Source organism: Chiloscyllium plagiosum, unplaced genomic scaffold (genome assembly GCF_037043375.1).
Source record: "Chiloscyllium plagiosum isolate Xiang-an unplaced genomic scaffold, Cpla_swu_hap1 HiC_scaffold_44, whole genome shotgun sequence".
NCBI lineage: Eukaryota > Metazoa > Chordata > Chondrichthyes > Orectolobiformes > Hemiscylliidae > Chiloscyllium > Chiloscyllium plagiosum.
The window spans coordinates 4,665,539-4,691,185 of record NW_028270182.1 but is presented as its reverse complement, the minus strand read 5'-3'; the positions used below and the strand labels follow the sequence as shown (position 1 = coordinate 4,691,185).

The 25,647-nt window shown below is 53.0% G+C and overlaps 2 protein-coding genes across 2 annotated transcripts in view; both read left to right on the top strand.

Annotated features, from left to right (window-relative positions):
• The window catches only part of phf23b (PHD finger protein 23b), a 22,628-nt gene extending 6,877 nt beyond the window's left edge, over positions 1 to 15,751 (top strand). The window contains exons 2-5 of the mRNA XM_043683368.2: positions 2,806 to 2,837; positions 3,582 to 3,674; positions 10,698 to 11,274; positions 13,373 to 15,751. Of these exons, the coding sequence (XP_043539303.1) occupies positions 2,806 to 2,837; positions 3,582 to 3,674; positions 10,698 to 11,274; positions 13,373 to 13,572 (902 nt within the window). The 3' untranslated portion in view covers positions 13,573 to 15,751. The remainder of the gene's footprint in view (positions 1 to 2,805; positions 2,838 to 3,581; positions 3,675 to 10,697; positions 11,275 to 13,372) is intronic.
• LOC148136865 (uncharacterized) lies at positions 14,322 to 25,647 on the top strand. Its single transcript, XM_087982838.1, has 5 exons — positions 14,322 to 14,445; positions 19,270 to 19,515; positions 19,550 to 20,189; positions 20,788 to 20,934; positions 25,629 to 25,647. Exons 1-5 carry the CDS (start codon positions 14,322 to 14,324, stop codon positions 25,645 to 25,647), a joined length of 1,176 nt encoding a protein of 391 aa, XP_087838964.1.

Genomic DNA, 25,647 nt, shown 5'->3' with positions numbered 1-25,647 from the left:
GAGCCCCCGGGGGGAGGGGAGAGGAGAGAGCCTCCGGGGGGGGGGGGGGGGGGAGGAGAGGAGAGGAGAGAGCCCCCGGGGGGGGGAGAGGAGAGAGACCCCGGGGGAGGGGAGAGGAGAGGAGAGAGCCCCGGGGGGAGGGGAGGGGAGAGGAGAGGAGAGAGCCCCCGGGGGGAGGGGAGGGGAGAGGAGAGAGCCCCCGGGGGGGGGGTGGAGAGGAGAGAGCCCCGGGGGGGGGTGGAGAGGAGAGAGCCTCCGGGGGGGGGGGGGGGAGGAGAGGAGAGAGCCCCCGGAGGGGAGAGGAGAGAGCCCCCGGGGAGGGGAGGGGAGAGGAGAGAGACCCCGGGGGGAGAGGAGAGGAGAGAGCCCCCGGGGGGAGAGGAGAGGAGAGAGCCCCCGGGGGGAGGGGAGAGGAGAGGAGAGAGCACCCGGGGGAGGGGAGAGGAGAGAGTCCCCGGGGGGAGGGGAGAGGAGATGAGAGAGTCCCCCGGGGGGAGGGGAGAGAGCCCCCGGGGGGGGAGTTGTGGGGTGAGGTGAGGAGAGAGCCCCCGGGGGGGAGGGGTGAGGAGAGGAGAGAGCCCCCGGGGGGAGGGGAGAGGAGAGAAGGGAGCCCCCGGGGGGTGGGTGGAGGAGAGAGAGCACCCGGGGGGAGGGGAGAGGAGAGGAGAGAGCCCCCGGGGGGAGAGGAGAGAGCCCCCGGGGGGGAGGTGTGGGGTGAGGAGAGGAGAGAGCCCCCGGGGGGGAGGGGTGGGAGAAGAGAGAGCCCCCGGGGGGGAGGGGTGGGGAGAAGAGAGAGCCCCCGGGGGGAGGGGAGGGGAGAGGAGAGAGCCCCCGGGGGGGAGGGGAGGGAGAGGAGAGAGCCCCGGGGGGAGGGGAGGGGAGAGAGCCCCCGGGGGGAGGGGAGGGGAGGGGAGAGGAGAGAGCCCCCGGGGGGAGAGGAGAGAGCCCCCGGGGGGGAGGGGTGGGGAGAGGAGAGAGCCCCCGGGGGGAGGGGAGAGGAGAGAGCCCCGGGGGGGAGGGGTGGGAGAGGAGAGAGCCCCCGAGGGGAGGGGAGGGGAGAGGAGAGAGCCCCCGGGGGAGAGGTGTGGGGAGAGGAGAGAGCCCCCGGGGGGAGGGGAGGGGAGAGGAGAGCGCCCCCGGGGGGGAGGGGAGAGAGCCCCCGGGGGGGCAGGTGTGGGGTGAGGAGAGGAGAGTGCCCCTGGGGGGAGGGGAGAGGAGAGAGCCCCCGGGGGGAGAGGAGAGAGCCCCCGGGGGGGGGGGGGAGGGGAGAGGAGAGAGCCCCCGGGGGGGAGGGGTGGGGAGAGGGAGAGAGCCCCCGGGGGGAGGGGAGGGGAGAGGAGAGCGTCCCCGGGGGGGAGGGGAGAGAGCCCCTGGGGGGAGGGGAGGGGTGAGGAGAGAAGGGAGCCCCCGGGGGGAGGGTGGAGGAGAGAGTCCCCGCGGGGAGGGGGAGGGGAGAGAGCCCCCGAGGGGGAGCGGAAAGTGAGAGCCCCCGGGGGGAGGGGAGGGGAAGGGAAGGGAGAGAGCCTCCGGGGAGAGTGGGTGGGGAGAGAGCCCCATTGGGGGGGGCGAGAGGAGAGAGCCCCGGGGGGGAGGGGAGAGGGAGGGCGGGGAGAGAGCCCCTGGGTGGAGAGCCCCCGCGGGGAGGGGAGGGGGAGGGGGGAGAACCCGGGGGGCAGGGAGAGAACCCCTGGGGGTGGGTGGGGGAGAGAGCCCAGGGAGAGATCCTGGAGAAGTGGGAGAGAGAAAGTATGGGAGGGGCTGCAGAGGAGAGCCTTCCTGACATTGCGGCGCTCCCTCGCTGCCCCCGCACCCCGCAGTGCGGCGCTCCCTCGCTGCCCCCGCAGTGCGGCGCTCCCTCGCTGCCCCCGCAGTGCGGCGCTCCCTCGCTGCCCCCGCAGTGCGGCGCTCCCTCGCTGCCCCCGCAGTGCGGCGCTCCCTCGCTGCCCCCGCAGTGCGGCGCTCCCTCGCTGCCCCCGCAGTGCGGCGCTCCCTCGCTGCCCCCGCAGTGCGGCGCTCCCTCGCTGCCCCCGCAGTGCGGCGCTCCCTCGCTGCCCCCGCAGTGCGGCGCTCCCTCGCTGCCCCCGGCGCTCCCTCGCTGCCCCCGGCGCTCCCTCGCTGCCCCCGCACCCCGGCGCTCCCTCGCTGCCCCCGCACCCCGGCGCTCCCTCGCTGCCCCCGCACCCCACAGTGCGGCGCTCCCTCTGTTCTCCCCCCCCAGTGTGCACTCACTCTGTGCCCACCCTAAGCTATTTTCCCTGGATCATCAGATGCTGACTGGTGACCTTATAATGCTTTATAAAATCATTAGGGGCATAGTTAGGGTAAATAGAGAAGGCATCTGGATGGGAATATGAATAGGAAGGGTTTAGAGGGATATGGGCCAAGTGCTGACAAATGGCATGGCCAATTTGGACTGAGTGTCTGTTTCTGTGCTGAATAACTATGACTCAGGCATATCCGCTACCCATTAAGCCAGTGTTTCGTAGTGGAACATGTTGGAGAGTGAGAAATACAGAGTGGGAGAGGGTTGAGAGCGGGACACTGGTTGCTGTGACAGTTGGGCCGATATGAGATAAACGTTCCCTAGAATCGATGGTTGAAGTGTGAGTGGGTGATAAGAGCATGGACTGTTTTCTGGGGACGTTGGAGGGGGCGCGGTGGTGGTGCAGCAGAAGAAGTCTGCCATCTGAGGTCGAGAGTAGTACAAGGATGTTGGATTAAATGGATTGCTTTATGGGAGTGAGTGCCATTGTCAGGAAAGCCCTGAATCTGCAGTTCTCTAACTTGGTTTTCTTTGGCTTTCAGATCCATTGCAGACTGTCGGAGCAGACTCTCAGGTGAGTGCTGACTGTACAACGAGACCCTGACCCCATGTAGCTTGAGGCATGTCACTCTGGTTCAACTTCTGATTACTGCCAGGTAGACTTGAGGGTGCCCAGAGATGCACAAAATTCACTCAACCTTGTCCTCCCATCCTTCCCCAGTCCCCTCATCCTTCCCCAGTCCCCTCATCCTTCCCCAGTCCCCTCATCCTTCCCCAGTCCCCTCATCCTTCCCCAGTCCCCTCATCCTTCTTCCTGAACAGGCCAGAGTAGGTGTTCTGCCAGCTCTGGAGAGTGGGATCGTGCTCTTTACTTTTGAGAACCGGTGGGAAATAGCACCGTGGTAATGTTACCAGATTAATAATCCAGAGACCCAGGCTAATACCATGCCAAATCCTAGCATGTCGACTCAATTCGTTAATAAATCATTGATCATCACCACCTTGTTCTCTCAGAGTCATAGAAATGGACACTCAAATCCTTCAGGGAAGGCATCCTTACCTGGCCAGGCCTGTCTGTGACGTGGTTAAACTCTCAACTACCCTGTTAAATGGTCACTCACTTCAAGATGGGTAACAAATGCTGGCTTTGTCATTGACGCCCACAAAAAATTAAACAAAAAAAAATCACGAATCCATGCAATTTGATTTGTGAATATGAGCCAAGTGTGACGACGGAAGTGTTGTTTATCCCGACTGACACTCCCAGTTTTTGTGCCTGCCCTGCCTGTCCCTGTCTAACCCTCGTGTATCATTGCAGCCAGCTGAGAAACGGAAGCGTACAGTGGAGGACTTCAATCAGTTCTGTAACTTTGTTCTGGCGTACACTGGCTACATTCCGCCCTGCAGAGAGGTGAGCCACTGTTAACCCAATCTGCTTTTAACTGTGCGATCAGCAGACTTTTCAATTCGTGAGTGCATTATGAGTTCTGAAGCAGGATCACTGGATCTGAATTGTTAACTCTGCTTTCGCTGCGCAAATGCTGTCAGCCATGCTGGGTTTCTCCAGCAATTTGTGTTTTGGTTTCAGATCTTCAGCATCCCCAGTTCTTTGTAGGAGCAGATGCTGGAATTCACAGCAGGTCAGGCAGTATCCGGGGAGAGAAAGCAAGCTAATATTTCAAGTCTCTGTTTTCCCCTTTTTTTTTATTTTCCTGTTCTGGGGTAGACCATTTGGCTTGTGCAGGTCCCACCTTCCCCAGAACCAGTCCCAATGCCTCAGAAATCTGACCCTTACACAAGCATTCCAGGACAGTAAAATTGCTAAATTTTCTTACTGCTCAGCTCAGGAGGGAAATCCAGGAGCATTCCTGAGTCTTACTTCTGTATCATCATGAAACTTAGCAACCATACCTTTAGTGCCTTCATCCAAGATGTTTCTATACCAAGTCTCCATTTAAAGTTGACTCACTTAACAATGTTTCACTTTAAAGGCGTTCATAAAATAGCAACAAGATATGTGTTGGACGTTGAGTTTCAGTTTACTGTTGTTCCCCAGGCTTCCTATTCTGTAGCCGGCCTACTTTCAGGCTTTTCCCCTGCCTCTTGCTCTGAGCTTGCACTGAAACCCTGGGATCCATCTAATGCCAAAGTTTGGTCAGTACAGGAATTTCTTCCTGTACCAACTGACTTCTGCCACTAGATGATACCCGATCAATTAAAGCTTTAAAGGAATAATTTTTCTTTAGTGTATTTTGAATTATTTTGTTTTAGTGACTATTTATCAATGAAGGCATTTAGGAATTTGTGTCATTTTAGCTTCTTGATTTCTCTCCACAGATGCTGCCTTACCTGCTGAGCTTTTCCAGCCATTTCTGTTTTCGTTTCTGATTCCCAGTATCCGCATTTCTTTCGGGTTTTTACCGTTTCAGTTTAATGTCTTAAAATGGTTTTCTGCTGAGAAAAGTCCTTGGCTAGCTAACTGTGCAGAGTTTCTTTTACGTTTAGTGGTTTACGTTATTCTACAGATTATCATCGGCTAGGGAGCATGCATGTACAATTTGGAATTTCAATCTCTACACTTATTTTCAGAGCAGAAATGTCTGGAGGGACTTAATTCTGGTTTTCACATTGATTCCTATGGGAAATCGTGTCTCATTTAAAGTTACAATTTTTAGAAACATGACAACCAGTTTAAGCAGGCGTTTATTATAAAAGGTTGACACCCTAGCATCACCCCTGTGGCATACCACCTGCAACTTTCCAACCAGAAAACTGTCCTATTTTTGCCCATTCTGTCCTGTTAGCCCGTCAGATCTTCCACTTGTGCCAACATGCTAACCCATTTGCTATGAGCTTTTATATTCCACTAAACATATATTTGGCACCTTGTCTTAGGCTTTCTGGAAATCCAAGTACATTACGTACATCTGTAATAGGTCTGAGGGAGTGTCTGAAACCTGAGTGTATTTAATTCCCAGTGTGAGGAACCCAAACTCGAAGGCTTAAGTTTAAGGTCAGAGGGGAAAAATATAAAAGGGACCTAAGGGACAAATTTTTCATGCAGAGGGTGGTGCATTTATGGAATGAGTTTCTGGTGGACGTGATGGATGCTGATACAATTACAACATTTAAAAGGCATCTGGATGGGTATATGAATATGAAGGGTTTAGGGGGATATGGGCCAAGAGCTGGCAAATGGGACTAGATTAACTTAGCATGTCTGGTTGGTAAGGCCGAGTTGGACCGAAGGGTCTGTTGCTGTGCTGTGTGACTCTATAACTAAGACAGAAATAAGTTCTTGATTAGTAAGATGATCAAGGATAATGGGGCAAAGGCCCATTATTGAGAAATATATCAGTCATGATCGAACGGTAGAGAGGAGACTCCGTGGGCTGATTTGCCTATATCATTGTAGTGTCCCTACCTCTGAGTTAGTCCCATCTGCTCCAGAAGTAGCAATAACACACCTGAGCAGCTTGGTTACAAATATAGAATAATCTACTTGTTACTTCCTCAAAGAATATCAATAAATTGGTTCAACCTGATTCCTTTCACACAAAACCGCATTGACTCTGCCCGATTTCCGTGAACATGTCAAAGTGCTCTGCTGTAACCTGTTTCATAATAGTTTCTCTTATTACTGATGGTAAAGTAAATTACCTGTAAAGTAAAGTAAATTACCTGTAGAAACATAGAAAATCAGTACAGGAGGAGGTCATTCAGCCCTTCAAGCCTACATCACCATTCATTATGATCATGGCTGATCGTGCAATCTCAGTATCCCACTCCCACTTTCTCCCCATCCCCCTTGATCCCTTTAGCCACAAGGATCACGTCCAGTTCCCTCTCGAATGTATCTAATGAACTGAGAGAATTCCGCAGGTTCACAACTCTCTCTGAGTGAAGACACATGTAGCCTATCCAGTCTCAGTAGGATTTTAGATTCATCCCCCTCCCCAATTCTTCCAAATTCCAGCGAGGACAAGCGATGTCATAGAGACGTACAGCATGGAAACTGACCCTTTGGTCCAATTAGTCCAGGCCGACCAGATATCCCAAACTAATCTATTCCCATTTGCCAGCACTTGGCTCATATCCCTTTCTATTCATATACCCATCCAGATGCCTTTTAAATGTTGTAATTGTACCAGCATTTCTTGTGGCAGCTCATTCCATACATGTACCACCCTCTGTGTGAAAACGTTGCCCCTTAGGTCCCTTTTATATCTTTTCCCTCTCACCCTAAACCTATGCCCTCTAGTTCTGGACTCCCCGACCCTGGTGAAAAGATCTTGTCTATTTACGGATTTGGAGGTGTCAGTGTGGACAGGGGTGGACCAAGTTAAAAATCACACAACACCAGATTATAGTTCAACAGGTTTATTTGGAAGCATGAGCTTTCAGAGCACTGCTCCTTCAGGCGGTTGTGGAGCAGAATCAGATGACAAAATTTACAGCAACAGGATTGCAGTATTATGGAATGTAATCTTAACCACATTTAGCTTGAATCTTTCACCTTTTAGAATAATCATATTCGTTTTGGTTCCTTCATATGTAAATCCCAGAACTGTTTTAAAATTACATTCTCAAGATAGCTTTTAACAATAGGTGCCAGCTCAGCTCAGATAATGCATTGAAGGTGTGAGGTTAAAGTCTGTCTGTGTCCTAACGTTAGATCAGACTGATTCTATTTCTAAAGTGGGATTTACAGCATTTTACATGGATTTATGCAGTGTTTGAGCAAAATATAATGTAATTCTGCAAGTACAAATTCACCCCACAAATGCGTGCATGCGCAGGGGAGACCAAGGGAGTGTGTGTATAGAACATAAAACAGTGCAGCACAGAACAGGCCCTTCAGCCCATGATGTTGTGCTGACCATTGATCCTCATGTATGCACCCTCAAATTTCTGTGACCATATGCATGTCCAGCAGTCTCTTAAAAATCCCCAATGACCTTGCTTCCACAACTGCTGGTGGCAACGCATTCCATGCTCTCACAACTCTCTGTGCAAAGAACCCGCCTCTGACATCCCCTCTATACTTTCCTCCAACCAGCTTAAAACTATGACGCCTCGTGTTAGCCATTTCTGCCCTGGGAAATAGTCTCTGGCTATCGACTCTAACTATACCTCTCATTATCTTGTATACCTCAATTAGGTCCCCTCTCCTCCTCCTTTTCTCCAATGAAAAAAGTCCGAGCTCAGTCAACCTCTCTTCATAAGATAAGCCCTCCAGTCCAGGCAGCATCCTGGTAAACCTCCTCTGAACCCTCTCCAAAGCATCCACATCTTCCCTATCATAGGGCGACCTGAACTGGACGCAGTATTCCAAGTGCGGTCTAACCAAAGTTTTATAGAGCTGCAACAGGATCTCACGACTCTTAAACTCAATCCCCCTGTTAATGAAAGCCAGAACACCATTCTTTCTTAACAACCCTGTTCACTTGGGTGGCCATTTTAAAGGATCTGTGTACCTGCACACCAAGATCCCTCTGTTCCTCCACACTACCAAGAATCTTTTCCTTAATCCTGTACTCAGCTTTCAAATTCGACCTTCCAAAATGCATCACCTCTCATTTATTCAGGTTGAACTCCATCTGCCACCTCTCAGCCCATCTCTGCATCCTGTCAATGTCCCGCTGCAGCCTACAACAGCCCTATGTACTGTCAACGACACTTCCAACCTTTGTGTTGTCTGCAAACTTGCTGATCCATCCTTCAATCCACAAAATATGCTCATCCAAGTCATTAATAAAAATTACGAACACATAATATGTATGAAAGTGTGATGGGGTAGAAGTCTGTGAGAGGGTGTATGTGTGAGCATATGAGAGAGGGTCTATGTGGGTTTGTAGGTGTGAGTGTGTATAGTGCAGTGGGATCACCTGTAGTGCAACATGAACCCAAGGTCTTAATTCTTGGGTGATCCCACTGCAATATACACTCTCAAACTCTCTCACAGGCGCGCGCACACACACACAAACCCCTACAGATCCATACACCCACGCAGACCCTCTCTCATACACAAGCTCTCTCTCTCATGTGCACATATGTACACCCCACAAGCTGTCACCCCACACATACTCACTTATCTCCCCTGCGCGTGCACGCGTTTGTGGGGTGAATTTGTACTTGCAGAATTACATTATATTTTGCTCAAACACTGCATAAATCCATGTAAAATGCTGTAAATCCCACTTTAGAAATAGAATCAGTCTGATCTAACATTAGGACACAGACAGACTTTAACCTCACACCTTCAATGCATTATCTGAGCTGAGCTGGCACCTATTGTTAAAAGCTATCTTGAGAATGTAATTTTAAAACAGTTCTGGGGTTTACATATGAAGGAACCAAAACGAATATGATTACTCTAAAAGGTGAAAGACTCAAGTTAAATGTGGTTAAGATTACATTCCATAATACTGCAATCCTGTTGCTGTAAATTGTGTGTCCTATGATTCTGCTCCACAACCACCTGATGAAGAAGCAGACTTCAAAAGCTAGTGACTCCAAATAAACCTGTTGGACTATAACCTGGTGTTGGGTGGTTTTTAACATGCCATGCCTGTCATGGTTTTATAAACCTCTCTATCAGGTCACCCCTCAGCCTCCAACGTTTCAGGGAAAACAGCCCCAGCCTATTCAGCCTCTTCCCTATAGCTCAAACCCTCCAACCGTGGCAACACCCTTGTAAATCTTTTCTGAACCCTTTCAAGTTTCACAACATCCTCAGTCGATCAGTTGTTTCTCATATGTCAGTCCTGCTATCCCAGGGATCAGTCTGATGAGCCTTCACTGGACTCCCTCAATAGCAAGAATATCCTTCCTCAGATGTGGAGACCTGAACTACACTCAGTACTCAAGGGGTGGCTCTGTATAGCTACAGCAAGCAGCCGCCTGATTTTGGAGTCCCTCCCTTTTTGATTAGAGGAGTTACAGTCACTCTTTTCCAGTGGAATCTTCCTTTAATGTCGGGATTCTGGAAAATTGAAATCATTGCTAACCACTTGTTTTGAGACCTTGGATTGAAAGGCTGTCAGAGTCCAGGGATGTACCAACACACAACTCCAGCACCTCGCTCAGTGCCGCTTCCCTGGTGATTGTCATCTTCCAAGTTCCTTGTTCCCTTCCATTCCCTGATTTATGGTGATTTCTCGAGTGGCACCTGACAATAAGGAGAGCCGTCCAGAGGCAATGGGATCAAAGAGCATGGGGGAGAAAATGGGGACAGAGTGCGAGTTCGCTGCTCAGTGACAGAGCAGGCTGGAAGGGCTGAATGGCCAGCTGTTGCTCTGATTTTTTTTGTTTCTGAGAATGGCCACCTTCTGTACATTCAGCTGGAACACTGTTTGAAATGCCCAAAGTGATAAATGTGATAGTTTTTAAAATAAATTTTAAGGTGCAGATGAAAATACTGCAGTCACCATTGTGCCCAAACTCCATCTAGTGGTAGGAGATGGCCTGTGCAGGTAAACCTCTGCCACAGCAGGAGTCCTAGGCTTCAGAGTAAGGTCAGAAGGTACATAGAGTTATAGAGATGTACAGAATGGAAACAGACACTTCAGTCCAACCCGTCCATGCCGACCAGATATCCCAACCCAATCTAGTCCCACCTGCCAGCACCCGGCCCATATCCCTCCAAACCCTTCCTATGCATATACCCATCCAGACGCCTGTTAAATGTTGCAATTGTACCAGCCTCCACCACTTTCTGTGGGAGCTCATTCCATACATGTACCACCGTCTGCGTGAAAAAGTTGCCCCGTAGGTCTCTTTTATATCTTTCCCCTCTCACCCTAAACCTATGCCCCTCTAGTTCTGGACTCCCCAACCCCAGGGAAAAGACTTTGCCTATTTACCCTATCCATGCCCCTCATAATTTTGTAAACCTATATAAGGTCACCCCTCAGCCTCCGACGCTCTAGGGAATACAGCCCCAGTGTGAAGAGAGAGACAAAAAATAAGGGACTGAGTGCAGGTAAAGAAGGGGTGGCTCAGTGGTTAGCACCTCTGCCTCTCAGCATCAGGGACCCAGGTTTGATTCCACTCGGGATACTGTGCAAACTTCCTGTGTCTATGTGGGTTTCCTCCCACAATCCAAAGATGTGGTGTTCAGGTGGATTAGCCATGGCAAATACAGGGTTACAAAGATAGGGTGGGGGGAGTTTGCTGTTTGGAGGGTCGGTGTGGATATAGCGCACCCGAATAGCCTGCTTCCACACTCTAATGACTCTATTCTAAAAAGGAAGGCAACACTGACTGAGTGTGGGTGGAAAACATGGAGTTCTATACAGCTCAGTCTTTGAGGCTGGGAAGGTTGGGACTTTTGGGTTCTAAGGGAACGGAGGTTAATTAACATTGAAGTGCAGGGCCAATACTGAGGGGGAAAAAACTCAATGTGACTCCTCTCTCCCTCAAATTCTCACAGGAGTGCGACTGGACGCCATCAAGTTCAAATTCCCCAGTGCCGACAGAGAGTGTTTTGGACAGTGACAGCTGGGACTCCACCCAGTCTGTTGACTTTGACACCATCCAGAATTTTGTGAAGAAGGCGAGCAGCTCCAGGAGGAATGGGTTCCATCCCCTGAGACCGGACGGGGTGCTCCTGGACAGGCTGAAGCTCAAGGATTCCTTGTACCCAGCCCCGGAGGAAAAGAAGGAGAAGAGGAGCAAGCACTGGCCCTCTGAGGCGGAGCAGCTGAGGCCCCTGGATGGCGAGAAGTCCACCTTCTCCCGGATCAAGAGGAGGAAGAAACGCAAGCTGAAGAAAGAGAGAGCGGAGAAGAAAGTCAAGGCCTCGCTGAGTGAGACCGACTCGGACGAAGAGCTGGTGAAAGGGAACTTTCTCCCCGAGCCTCTGAGGCCAGATCCGGAGGGTGTTTATAGTGAGAGTTATCAAATGGAAATCAAAGACTCGCTCAGTGTGGGAAACAGCCGAGACGGGGGCAGCAGCTCCAGTGAAGGCGAGACACGCATCATGGACGAAGACATCATGGTGGAATCAGGTTAGTTTGGTCAGAATGTGTGCAGGCAAAAGTGAGGACTGCAGATGCTGGAAATCAGAGTCTACATTAGAGTGGTGCTGGAAAAGCACAGCAGGTCAGGCAGCATCCGAGGAGCAGGAAGATCAACGTTTTGGGCAAAAGCCCTTCTTCAGGAATGAAGCATTCCCGATGAAGGGCTTTTGCCCGAAACGTTGATTTTCCTGCTCTTCGGATGCTGCCTGACCTGCTGTGCTTTTCCAGCACCACTCTAATGTAGGCTCATAACGTGTCCAGCTCTTTAACACAACTGTCAGTTTGAATTTGTTGGGTCCATTTGACCCAGTACCGAACTGGAAGGTGCCACACAGGGATGGGTGTTAATGTAGGCTGATATTGAATGCTGTGCTGAGGTATTGAATTTGGATGAGATGAAACTTTGAGGCCGGATGTCTATGGACTCGGCTGTACTTGCAAGCTTTCCTGCACGGTATTTATTCCACGGCTAAAAACACATCACTTCTCCTTGTTGCTAGTGGAACTGGGCTGGTTTGCAAAATGGATGGCCTCGTCTGAAAAATGGGTCTTTTGGCTGGAGAGTGTTCTGGGACATGCCTACCGTGTGAGACATTAAATAAATGCAGCTTTGTTCTTTCGTCAGAGTGGGGAGGCAGTGGCAGTGTGCTAATGCTGCTGCACTGGTAATCCAGAGGCACAGGGGAGCTGGTTCCAGCTTGAATTTACTGCTTATGTTCTGGAATATGGAGCTATCTGCATTAACAGTGACCATAATACTGTAATTGATTGTAGTGTGAATCCATCTGGTTCACCTCACCTCTGTCCCCAGACCCTCTGCATGACTCATCCACAACAGCATTGATAATAGACAAGCGATTGAGATCGAAAGGTATCGAGGGTTCCGGCAGTGTGTTTAGATGAGGAAAGGTAATAGGAGGCTCAGGTGGACTAGGCTGGGGCAGAATGGCCTGTTTTCATGCTGTGTATCTTGTGTTATAGGCCACAGCTGCACCCTGCTGGGACGCAGGCAATGTTTACTGTCATAGGAAATTTCAGGTGGAGGTGAACAGCGACATCCCCTAGTTTGTGTTTGAGTTGGGAGGGATGGGGTGGTACTTGGGTAGAAAAGGAATTGTTCTTCATTTAACTGTTACCTCCTCTCTCTGTCACTCAAATTCATTCCCTCCTTCCCTCTCTCCCCCCCCCCCCCCCCCCCCCCCCCCCCTTTTCTCTCTCTTCCCTCCTCTCCTCGTTCGTTCTCTCTCTCTCTCTCTCTCTCTTCCCCCGTCATTCTTCTCGTTCTCTTTCTCTTTTTCTTGCCTGCCTTTCTCTCTCGCCGCCCTTGGTTCCCCCCCCCCCCATCTCACTCTCTTCCTCCCCTCGCCCCCTCCTCCCCTCGCTCCCCCCTCACCCTTGCTTTCTTTCCCTCACCACCCTCGCTGTCTCGCTCCTCCTCCTCCCCCCCCCCCCCCACACTCTCCACCCTCACTCCGTTCCTCCCCCTGTCTGTCACTGCCCTTGCTCCTCCCCACCTTGTACCCGTGCTCCCCCCCCACTTTCTCTCGCCCTCTGTCGCCTCCTTTGTTCCCTCCCCCCTCACTCTGTCACTGCCCTCGCTCCCCTCCACCTTGTTCCCACACTCTTCCCCCCCCCCCACTTTCTCTCGCCCTCTCTGTCGCCTCCTTTGTTCCCTCCCCCCTCACTCTGTCACTGCCCTCGCTCCCCCCCCACCTTGTTCCCACACTCTTTCCCCCCCCCCCCCCCACTTTCTCTTGCCCTCTCTGTCGCCTCCTTTGTTCCCTCCCCCCTCACTGTCACTGCCCTCGCTCCCCCCCACCTTGTTCCCACACTCTTCCTCCCCCCCCCCACTTTCTCTCGCCCTCTCTGTCGCCTCCTTTGTTCCCTCCCCCCTCACTCTGTCACTGCCCTCGCTCCCCCCCCACCTTGTTCCTGCACTCTTTTCCCTCCCCCATTTCCTCTCGCCCTCTCTGTTGCCTCCCTCGCTCCCTTCCCCCTCACTCTCACTGCTCTTGCTCCCCCCCACCTCGTTCCTGCGCTGCCCCCCTCGCTCCCTTCCCCCCCTCTGGTTCTGCCGGTGTTGTAGATGATGACTCTTGGAGCCTGGTGACCTGTTACTGCCAGAAGCCGTTTGCGGGCAGGCCGATGATTGAGTGTAACCAGTGCAACACCTGGATCCACCTGTCCTGTGCTAAAATCCGCAAGTCTAAAGTCCCTGACGTCTTTTTCTGCGAGAGATGCCGAGATGGGAAGAAGTCAAACTCAAGCCGGAAAAAAGTTCCCTGAAGCTAAAGGTTCTGTCAGTGACTTGCCTGGATGAGGCATATATAAACAAAACCGAGGAATGGGAACACACATGAAGGAAGCTGCAAGCTCATTGTAAGAAACCTTGGGTATCGGGGATCAGGGCTGGGAGGGGGGCAGCGGGAAATGAAACCATCAGTAAATAATGTGAGGAACTCTTCACATTGTGAGGTACTGGCCAAAGGGGACTGTGTCTTTAGGGTGGCTCTCAAACCAGCTCAGGCGGTCTCTGCTGTCTTCCACCTCTGGCGGAGTGGGGTCTGGAAGATCCCCCCTCGCTGGGTTACAGGTTGGAGAAATGACCCTTACTCCCCAGCAGCTCCGATCCGCCCGCAACTCGCAAACCAGAAGTAAAGCTGTCTCGATGTTTGAGAGGAGAGACTGTGTGGGTCTGCTGGTGCCTAGCACCCCAGTTTGGAGATGGACGGGATTGAGGTGGCTTGCTGGGGCGCGAGAGAGAGTATTCTCCTGAACTGTGGTGGAGGGCCACGTGAACATGGAGCCTGGCAGATCTGAAACCCCAGCAGCAACCACCATGTGATGACAGGACTCAAATAAACCATTTCCTGTATTTGTGGACGTTTCGCTTCACTGTTCAGTTTGTCTTTTCTTTTTAAATACCTGTTTTAAAGAGGACCCTTGGGGAATGGTGTGCTGGTACTGTCGGCAAGGTCCAGCACTCACTGTCTTCTCTGAAGATTCGGGGCTTGATCCTCCTGCGATCCTAGGCCATGGCACTGTTTGTTTCCTCGCTCCGTGGTTTCCCCGAGGACAGTGACCCGAGGGGAACGTTTGTGTTTGACTCCTTCCTGAGGACACCGGAATGTCTCCAGGAACCAAGTGCAAGACTGTCCAGTCAGAAGTTAGGTGTTTCTTTTAGCTGGGGAGGTGTTGGGGGAGAGGGGTGTTTGGAAATGTAGCCATTTCTCTGCTTGGCCATTCAGGCATTGCAAAGTGTTACCAATTCCCTCCTTGGTTTTAAATCATAAAACTGAGCACTGGCGGCTGAGTTCCCCCCTGCATCCCGGCCAGATGTTTAGGATTGAGGTGGGTGGCTGACTCCTGAGGCTGTGCCTTGCTATGTTTGAGGACCAGTGCTCAGAATGGCTCTGCACTGACCCCCCTGCTAGAAACACCCGGATGGGTTCAGGAAAGGGTCAGCTCTGGTCAAACAGCCCTCCTGCCACACGTTAACCCCAGCTCCCGATGCGGTCATCATGGGCGGTGAGCACCTGACCAGGCCAGCTTGTCGATAACATCCCTTTGTTAAATGTTCAGCCCAGTGGAGCACTTCTGTTGAATGCACCTCCATCTCAGCTGTGCGCTAAGAGGAGTTTAAAGGTCAGAGGGGATCCACTGTCCCTGTCCGATGTGTAGCTGTGCTGTAAGGATGGCCAGATAATGGGGCAGGAACGACAAACAGGCATGAAGCAGATCAGTTTGAATGTTATACTCAGGACTCGATGTTTTGGAAAGTAATCCGAAACAATAACTATTGAAATTGTAGTGATGCACATCTTGTAAATATTTAAACCTTTTGCCTGTGCAGAACAAGGGGAGACTCCCAGCAGTGTAGATACTCCGTGGCTTCTATATGACTGCACTGTCACAGCTTTACCTAGGCGTGAGAGAGAGAGAGAGAGAGTGTGTGTGTCTGCGTGGGGTGGGGGGAAGGTTGTCTTATCAAGCTGCCTGCCTTTTTATTGCTGTCTTGATGACTGAATGTAGCATTGAGTTTCGGACCACTTCCTGGAGCATGAGGCAGTGTGTGGTGCACAGTTGTAAGCCTAACAGGGCACGTTCTGCGGATAAAGACGATGTCCACATGTGGTTGTGTGTCTGTCGAGAGCTGCCGCAGTTGTGTTACCCAAGTGGGAACCTGGGCCACACCAGCACGGCACATTGCCCTGGTTTCAGTGCTCCCCGCCCATGCCCTCACCGGTCTCGATAGTTTGAATTCAGCTGAGGATTTCCAGGGCCTGAATGGTGTCGAGTCCAGAGTTAGTGCCCAAACTTAGACTGAAACCTATTTTTGCAAAAGTGAATGTAAATAAGTGTGTCAGATATTCAGAAGTGGGGGTGGGGGCTGTGGGGGAAGCAGATTTGAACAAACAATGTTTGATTTTTTTTTTGAAGAAAATAAAACTGATTTGGTAACCAAGGCGTGTTTGTATTGTTACTGTCTGTTGTCACCTTCAGTTCTGGGCAGCCACTGCTTCATCTCTGACAGCGTGCACCGTGGCAGGGATCTGGTAGCAGCTTTCTATGCCCCCCTCCCCGAACATCTCGGGGCATTGTACCTCCTCCTCCTCCCGTTGCTCCCGTTCCATTTTCAGTTTCAGGAACCAACTATGTGATGTGAACGTGACTGGTAATGCTGAGCCCTAATGGATTTGGCTAGCCATCTACCTTAACCTTTCCCTGCAACCTCCATGCTTCCCCAAGCCAATACTGTGCCACGAGTATTCCAAATTTGCTTAACTTGTACATTGGCTTCTGGCATTAATAAGGCACAAAAGGTTTCAGTACAATAAATTAGACTCACTGATCACCATTTGTTAGTCAGTTAATTCTGTGATAAGTTAAAAATGTGCTGCTATCTCTCCTTTCTCCCTCTCTACGTGCCACTCCATCAGCCTATCACAGAGTCTTACGGCCCAGAAACGAACCCTTCGGTCCAACCGGTCCAGGCTGACCATAATCTCAAACTAATCCCACCTTCCTGCTCCTGGCCCGTATCCCTCTAAACCCTTCCTATTCATATACCCATCTAGATGCCTCTTAACTCTTGTAATTGTACCTGCCTCCACCACTTCCTCTGGCAGCTCATTCCATACACGCACCATCCTCTGCTTGAAAAAGTTGTCCCTATGCCCTCTAGTTCTGGACTCCCCGACCCCAGGGAAAAAGACCTCTACAAAGACATGTCATGGGATGATGGTCCTCCAGTGTTCATGTCAGTGTGACTGCAAAGTCAAGCTGCTCAGAATGGACCTTGTCACTTCTCCATGAAAACGCATTTCACAGGAGTGTGGGCACCAGTCACTGTGTTCATGTGGAGAGTCCAGTTCAGTTTCTGGTCAATGGTAACCCCGAGAATATGTTGACAGTGGGGGATTCAGTGATGATAATACCATTGAATGTCGGGTGTGAGCTGGGCGCGTGGTGGGGCAGTGGTTAGATGATCTAATATTGGTGATGGGTATTGCCTGGTGCATATATGACTTGCCACTTGTCAGCCCAAGCCTGGATATTGTGCTGCATTTGAACATGGACCACGTCAGTATCTGAGGATTCGGTAATGGTGCTGGACATTGTGCAATCATTGGTGAACATCCCCACTTTGGATCTAATGGTGGAGGGAAGGTCATTGATGAAGCAGCTGAAGAGGGTTGGGCCTCGGACACTACCCTGAGGAGCTCCTGCAGAGATGTCCTGGAGCTGAGATGACTGATCCTCCAACCCACCACGATCATCTTCCTACATCCCAGGTATGACTCCAACCAGTTTGCCCCCTGATACCCATTCACTTCAGTTCTTGCTAGGGTGCTTTGATGCCACACAGTCGAATGGTGCCAAGGGCTGTCAGTTTCACATCTTGCTTGGTGATAGCGTGGCCAAGTCGAGCGGGCAGATCTGTGGCGATTTGACCAGAACGCTTCGCCGTGCCAGGGAACGTCTTGGGAGGCGGCACGTAGTAAGCGTGCTGTCAGATCTGGCCGTATGATTGCGGGAGATCCCCGTACCATCACCCTCCTGTGATGGCCTGGGAGAGCTGACCGTCCTCCCAATTAGATAATTGGCCTGACCTGCCCGAGATGAAGGTTCACTGCTGTTTATTTATCTCCACAGAAGGCGCGGGGCGGGTGGGGGAGCTAAAAATAGACCGAGGCACCCAAAGTGAGCCTAATATCTGGCTGCAGTTTGGAGACGTGATGTTCACTGTGATGAGAACAAGGACAGATCTTCCTGCACCAGGCCACTCTCTGGCCTTATCTGTCGCTTCTAATCGCTGACCTTGCCCACTGAAATGAGACCCAATTAGGCGCAAATTAAGGTGGGCCTGCAGGATGGTTACTCAAATTGTCAAGAGAGCGGAGCCCAGACAATTGACAAACTGTCAACACTTGGCTATATTTATCCTGTTTCGTGCTGGGAACCAGATCAAGGCACTGAGCACCAACACACACACACGTCCCCGGGAGCTTTGAAAACGTGTTGTTCTGAAGGGCAGCACCCCTCCTTGTTTAAAAGCTCTCTCTTCCTGCAATTAAGTGTACACTCAGGAGGCATCTGGGCAGGAGGCCGATTATAAATCACTCGGGACATTGGCAGCAAACAGGAATCTCCGAGGAGAACAAAAGAGAAGAAACTGAGGCATAGACTTTGGGTGTCTGCAAATTAGCACCCGCCCAAGATACAGATCGCAGCGTGCCTTTGGGAGGGAGTCATTTAAACTGCTCGGAACAATCCGAGATGGAACAGATCTGGCAGGGCATTACCACCCAGGGAGAGAGAGTGAGCGAGCTGTGTGTATGGTCCAGGACACTGGAGGCTTCCCCTTTCTCTCTCCAGCAGTTGCTTTCTCTCACTGTGAGATCATAGAATCCTTACAGTGTGGAAACAGGCCCTTTATCCCAACAAGTTCACACCGACCCTCCGGAGAGTGACCCTCCGGAGAGTAACCCACCCAGAACCATTCAGCTACGCTGTTATCCTATGTTTACCCCTAACTAATGTACCTAACTGACACATCCCTGAACACCCTGCAACAACTTAGCAAGGCCACTCCCACCCTAACCTGCACATCTTTGGAGTGTTGGAGGAAACTGGAGTACCCAGAGAAAACCCACGCAGACTCAGGGAGAACGTGCAAACTCCACACAGACAGTCGCCCGAGGCTGGAATCGAAGCCGGGTCCCTGGCGCAGTGGGCAGCAGTGCTAACCACTGAGCCACTGTGCTGTCAAATGGCCAAATCAGATTCTGTACCTTCACCCAAGTGGCTGCTCATGGTGTCCATGAGTATTTCACAGCAAAGGTTTTGCATTTCCTGACCAGCTTCCTTGAACCCACAGGTCCCAAGACCACTGATGCACTTATTTCAAATGTGGGGACTGATGTAACGTGGGGATTGGCACATGCAGCAAGCTGCAACAGACAGAAATGTGATTGTTAGTTCAGGGTTTACTATTAGTCCCAGGTCACCGGGAGAGAATTCGCTCCAGTTCATCTTTGTTCTCTCAGCCACGGAATCTTTCACAGTCACTTGACCCTCCAACAGTGCGACAGTCCCTCAGCGCTGACTCTCCAACAGTGCGCCGCTCCCTCAGCACTGACCCTCCGACAGTGCGCCGCTCCCTCAGCACTGACCCTCCGACAGTGCGGCGCTCCCTCAGCACTGACCCTCCGACAGTGCGGCGCTCTCTCAGCACTGACCCTCCGACAGTGCGGCGCTCCCTCAGCACTGACCCTCCGACAGTGCGGCGCTCCCTCAGCACTGACCCTCCGACAGTGCGGCGCTCCCTCAGCACTGACCCTCCGACAGTGCGGCGCTCCCTCAGCACTGACCCTCCGACAGTGCGGCGCTCCCTCAGCACTGACCCTCCGACAGTGCGGCGCTCCCTCAGCACTGACCCTCCGACAGTGCGCCGCTCCCTCAGCACTGACCCTCCGACAGTGCGCCGCTCCCTCAGCACTGACCCTCCGACAGTGCGCCGCTCCCTCAGCACTGACCCTCCGACAGTGCGCCGCTCCCTCAGCACTGACCCTCCGACAGTGCGCCGCTCCCTCAGCACTGACCCTCCGACAGTGCGCCGCTCCCTCAGCACTGACCCTCCGACAGTGCGCCGCAGCCTCAGCACTGACCCTCCGACAGTGCGCCGCTCCCTCAGCACTGACCCTCCGACAGTGCGCCGCTCCCTCAGCACTGACCCTCCGACAGTGCGCCGCTCCCTCAGCACTGACCCTCCGACAGTGCGCCGCTCCCTCAGCACTGACCCTCCGACAGTGCGCCGCTCCCTCAGCACTGACCCTCCGACAGTGCGGCGCTCCCTCAGCACTGACCCTCCGACAGTGCGGCGCTCTCTCAGCACTGACCCTCCGACAGTGCGGCGCTCCCTCAGCACTGACCCTCCGACAGTGCGGCGCTCCCTCAGCACTGACCCTCCGACAGTGCGGCGCTCCCTCAGCACTGACCCTCCGACAGTGCGGCGCTCCCTCAGCACTGACCCTCCGACAGTGCGGCGCTCCCTCAGCACTGACCCTCCGACAGTGCGGCGCTCCCTCAGCACTGACCCTCCGACAGTGCGGCGCTCCCTCAGCACTGACCCTCCGACAGTGCGGCGCTCCCTCAGCACTGACCCTCCGACAGTGCGGCGCTCCCTCAGCACTGACCCTCCGACAGTGCGCCGCTCCCTCAGCACTGACCCTCCGACAGTGCGCCGCTCCCTCAGCACTGACCCTCCGACAGTGCGCCGCTCCCTCAGCACTGACCCTCCGACAGTGCGCCGCTCCCTCAGCACTGACCCTCCGACAGTGCGCCGCTCCCTCAGCACTGACCCTCCGACAGTGCGCCGCTCCCTCAGCACTGACCCTCAGTGCGCCGCTCCCTCAGCACTGACCCTCAGTGCGCCGCTCCCTCAGCACTGACCCTCAGTGCGCCGCTCCCTCAGCACTGACCCTCAGTGCGCCGCTCCCTCAGCACTGACCCTCAGTGCGCCGCTCCCTCAGCACTGACCCTCAGTGCGCCGCTCCCTCAGCACTGACCCTCAGTGCGCCGCTCCCTCAGCACTGACCCTCAGTGCGCCGCTCCCTCAGCACTGACCCTCAGTGCGCCGCTCCCTCAGCACTGACCCTCAGTGCGCCGCTCCCTCAGCACTGACCCTCAGTGCGCCGCTCCCTCAGCACTGACCCTCAGTGCGCCGCTCCCTCAGCACTGACCCTCAGTGCGCCGCTCCCTCAGCACTGACCCTCAGTGCGCCGCTCCCTCAGCACTGACCCTCAGTGCGCCGCTCCCTCAGCACTGACCCTCAGTGCGCCGCTCCCTCAGCACTGACCCTCTGACAGTGCGCCGCTCCCTCAGCACTGACCCTCTGACAGTGCGCCGCTCCCTCAGCACTGACCCTCTGACAGTGCGCCGCTCCCTCAGCACTGACCCTCTGACAGTGCGCCGCTCCCTCAGCACTGACCCTCTGACAGTGCGCCGCTCCCTCAGCACTGACCCTCCGACAGTGCGCCGCTCCCTCAGCACTGACCCTCCGACAGTGCCTCCTCCGTCAGTGCGACGATCCCTCAACATTAACCCTCCGATAGAGCCCGCTCTCCCAGCGCTGACCCTCCAACAGTGCGGCGCTCCCTCAGCACTGATCCTCCAACCGTGCGGCGCTCCCTAAACACTGATCCTCAGACAGTGCGGCGCTCCCTCAGCACTGATCCTCAGACAGTGCGGCGCTCCCTCAGCACTGATCCTCAGACAGTGCGGCGCTCCCTCAGCACTGATCCTCAGACAGTGCGGCGCTCCCTCAGCACTGATCCTCAGACAGTGCGGCGCTCCCTGAGCACTGACTCTCCGACAGTGCCCACTCCCTCAGCACTGACCCTCCGACAGTGCGGCACTCCATGACCACTGACTCTCCAACAGTGTACAGTCCCTCAGCCCTGATCCCCTACAGTGCCCACTGCCTCAGCACTGACCCTTTGACACTTCCCACTCCCTTAGCACTGACCCTCCAACTGTGCGGCGCTCCCTCAGCACTGACTCTCCGACAGTGCGGTGCTCCCTCAGCACTGACCCTCCGACAGTGCCCACTTCCTCAGCACTAACCCACCGACAGTGCCCACTTCCTCAGCACTAACCCACCGACAGTGCCCACTCCCTCAGCACTGACCCACTGACAGTGTAGCACTCCCTCAGCACTAACCCTCCGATAGTGCGTGCTCTCCCAGCGCTGACCCTCCAACAGTGCGGCACTCCCTCAGCGCTGACCCTACGACAGTGCAACACTCCCTCAGCACTGACTCTCCAATAGTGCAGCACTCCCTAAGCACTGATCCTTTGAAAGTGCGGTGCTACCTCAGCACTGACCTTCGACAATGTGACGCTCCCTTAGCACTGACACTCCAACAGTGCGGCGCTCCCTTAGCACTGACACTCCAACAGTGCGGCGCTCCCTAAGCACTGACCCTCCAACAGTGCGGTGCTCCCTCAGCACTGACTCTCTGACAGTGTCACACCCCCTCAGCACTCACCCTCCGACAGTGCAGCACTCCCTCAGCGCTGACCCTCCGACAGTGCGGCACTCCCTCAGCGCTGACCCTCCGACAGTGCGGCACTCCCTCAGTGCTGACCCTCCGACAGTGCAGTGCTCCCTCAGCGCTGACTTTCTGACCGTGCCCACTCCCTCAGCACTGACCCTCTGACAGTGCAGCACTCCCTCAGCACTGACCCTCTGACAGTGCCCACTCCCTCAGCACTGACCCTCTGACAGTGTCACACTGCCTCAGCACTGACCCTCTGACAGTGTCACACTGCCTCAGCACTGACCCTCTGACAGTGCAGCACTCTCTCAGTACTGACCCTCCGACAGTGTCACACTCCCTCAGCACTGATCCTCCGACAGTGTCACACTCCCTCAGCACTGACCCTCCATCAGCATCACACTCCCTCAGCACTGACCCTCTGACAGTGCAACACTCCCTCAGCACTGACCCTCTGACAGTGTCACACTGCCTCAGCACTGACCCTCCGACAGTGTCACACTGCCTCAGCACTGACCCTCCGACAGTGTCACACTGCCTCAGCACTGACCCTGCGACAGTGTCACACTGCCTCAGCACTGACCCTCCGACAGTGTCACACTGCCTCAGCACTGACCCTCCGACAGTGTCACACTGCCTCAGCACTGACCCTCCGACAGTGTCACACTCCCTCAGCACTGACCCTCCGACAGTGTCACACTCCCTCAGCACTGACCCTCCGACAGTGTCACACTCCCTCAGCACTGACCCTCTGACAGTGCAACACTCTCTCAGTACTGATCCTGTGGTCCTGATTGGCTTCATACCCGTTCATATTGAATGTAATCCTTTTAGCAGGAGCCGTGAATTTTGTGGTGAAGCTGTCTGAGCTGATTACATCTGCGGGGAGCAAGCCCCTGACCTCCTAGTGGCAGACCTGATGTGAGTCAGTGCTGACCCTCTATCAGGGGCTGTAGAAGCTTTAGATAACTCTGTAATGGCAGGGTGAGGAAGGACAAGTGAGCTATCTCTAATTCCAGCAAATGAATCGTAGAATCTCTACAGTGCGGAAAGAGGCCATTTGGCCCATTGGCCCAGCACCCACCCTCTAAAGAGCATCTCGCCCAGAGCCACTTCTTTACTCCATCCCTATGATCCCACATTTCCCATGGTTCACCCACCCTAACCTGCACATCCCTGGACACTATGGGACAATTTCCCATGGCCAACCCACCCTAATCTGCACATCCCTGGACACTGTGGGACAATTTAGCGCGGCCAATCCACCCTAACCTGCACATCCCTGGGCACTATGGGACAATTTAGCACGGCCAATCCACCCTAACCTGCACATCCCTGGGCACTATGGGACAATTTAGCACGGCCAATCCACCATAATCTGCACATCCCTGGGCACTATGGGACAATTTAGCACGGCCAATCCACCATAATCTGCACATATTCGGACTGTGGGAGGAAACCCATGCAGACTCTGGGAGAATGTGCAAACTCCACACAGACAGTCGTCTGAGGCTGGAATCGAACCCAGGTCCCTGCCGCCGTGAGGCAGCAGTGCTAACCACTGAGCCACCCTTACTGAGCCATTCCCAGAGGTCAAACTGTGTTTGTCTAACATTATTCCAAGTTTTCGTGCCTTGGAAATGGTGAGCTCAGCTGCCAGTGATGATCAGAAGCAGGCTTTCCTCTTCTAACACCTCAAGACATTCTCTGTCATCCTGCTGTTTCCTGTCCACTGACCCCTTCCGCCTGCCCCCCTAATTGCAACTTTTTGGATTTGAGAGGGCTGTGGCCATTCGGGAAGGCAACTCCCCACTCCAGCCTCACTGCAGGATGTGCTGGGTTATGGAAGGTTTCATCATTGAATTCCTAAACCTTCGCTTACCAACCTGTAAATCCTTCCAAAATGCCAGCAATGCTGTGGGAGGGACACCCAGTCTTTTTAAAGGACTGGAAATGTGTTGCTGGAAAAGCGCAGCAGGTCAGGCAGCATCTAGGGAACAGGAGCATCTAGGGAACAGTGAACTGGGATGGGCTTTTATAACTTCCATAATCTTGACAGGAAGTGTCTGCTGGCCATCAAGATGGGAATCACAAATGTATAAGCAACAATTGAATCACTGAAATGGTTCATTTGCCTGACCTTGCGTAGTATCAAGGACAATACCTGACTCCCACCAGGAATAAACAAAGTAACTTATTCATGATAAACAAATATATCCTTTAACAAGTGGCAAAACAGCTTGCTAACTACAATTATGCAAATTTAAATGACATCCCTGTTCAATCCAAACACACACACACATACACATTCACAATCAGGTCAGAGCTCTGCAGAGGTATCAGTGGTGGGAAATGTGCAAAAAGGAACAATTTCCATGAATCAAAAATTCAAACCAGAATGAGGTGATTGTCTCACAGTTCTTTTGGCTAATCGCAGTGCAAAGCCTGAGACGATGCTCAAAATTAGTAGCCGGTCAGTTGGACCTAGGTCTTTGTTTGAGAAGGGAGTTCTTCTTTTCTAAGTCTGGTGAGTACTGACTTGTAAAAAAACTCAGCACGGGTGACAAAGAGAGAGATCACCTTCGCTCACTGGAATTCCTGATGTCTTAGAGTCATAGAGATGTACAGCACGGAAACAGACCCTTCGGTCTAACCCGTCCATGCCGATCAGATATCCCAACCCAATCTAGTCCCACCTGCCAGCACCCGACCCATATCCCTCCAAACCCTTCCTACTCATATCTCCATCCAGATGCCTTTTAAATGTTGTAATTGTACCAGCCTCCACCACATCCTCTGGCAGCTCATTCCATACACATACCACCCTCTGTGTGAAAAAGTTGCCCTTTAGGTCTCTTTTATATCTTTACCCTCTCACCTTAAACCTATTCCCTATAGTTCTGGACTGTCCCAGCCCAGGGAAAAGTCTTTGTCTATTTATCCTATCCATGCCCCTCATGATTTTATAAGCCTCTATAAGGTAACCCCTCAGCCTCTGACGCTCCAGGGAAAACAGCCCCAGCCTCTCCCGAAAGCTCAAATCCTCCAACCCTGGTAACATCCTTGTAAATCTTTTTTGAACCCTTTCAAGTTTTACAACATCTTTCCGATAGGAAGGAGACCAGAATTGCACGCAACATTCCAACAGTGGCCTAACCAATGTCCTGTACAGCCACAACATAACCTCCCAACTCCTGTACTCAATACTCTGACCAATAAAGGAAAGCATATCAAACACCTTCTTCACTATCCTATCTACCTGCAACTCCACTTTCAAGGAACTATGAACCTGCACTCCAAGGTCTCTTTGTTCAGCAACACTCTCACTCCTCAGGTAAAGGGCAAATGAAGAATTCCAGAGACTGTTGCTAGGCAGATTTGCAATCCTGAAAGCCAGTCTGTATCTCGCGAATATCAAATAAACCTGCTCCAAAAGTTATATGATCTGTAACAAGTAAAATTGTCCATTTTTCAATGTACTGAGTACAGGTGACAATGAGCTTAAATCTAAACCAAACCTAAATCTCAGGCAATCTCTCCCCTTGTATTCATGGGACAGAGGGAGGTGGGCTACATCAGAATTGATCAACAATTGAACCCTGTAAAATGAACAGTGAAAGAGAACTCTCCTTCGCATTGACCTGGGTCAGGCCCGGTCAGAAACCAAAGAGGGTGTGGGGGGGGGAAAGAGACAGGAGTTCTCGTCTTTTTGTCTGGCACTTTTGGGAGGGATACATGATTAATGTCTTATTATTTTGGTTTTGCTGATTTCGCACTCAGATTAAACGAAGAAAAATAA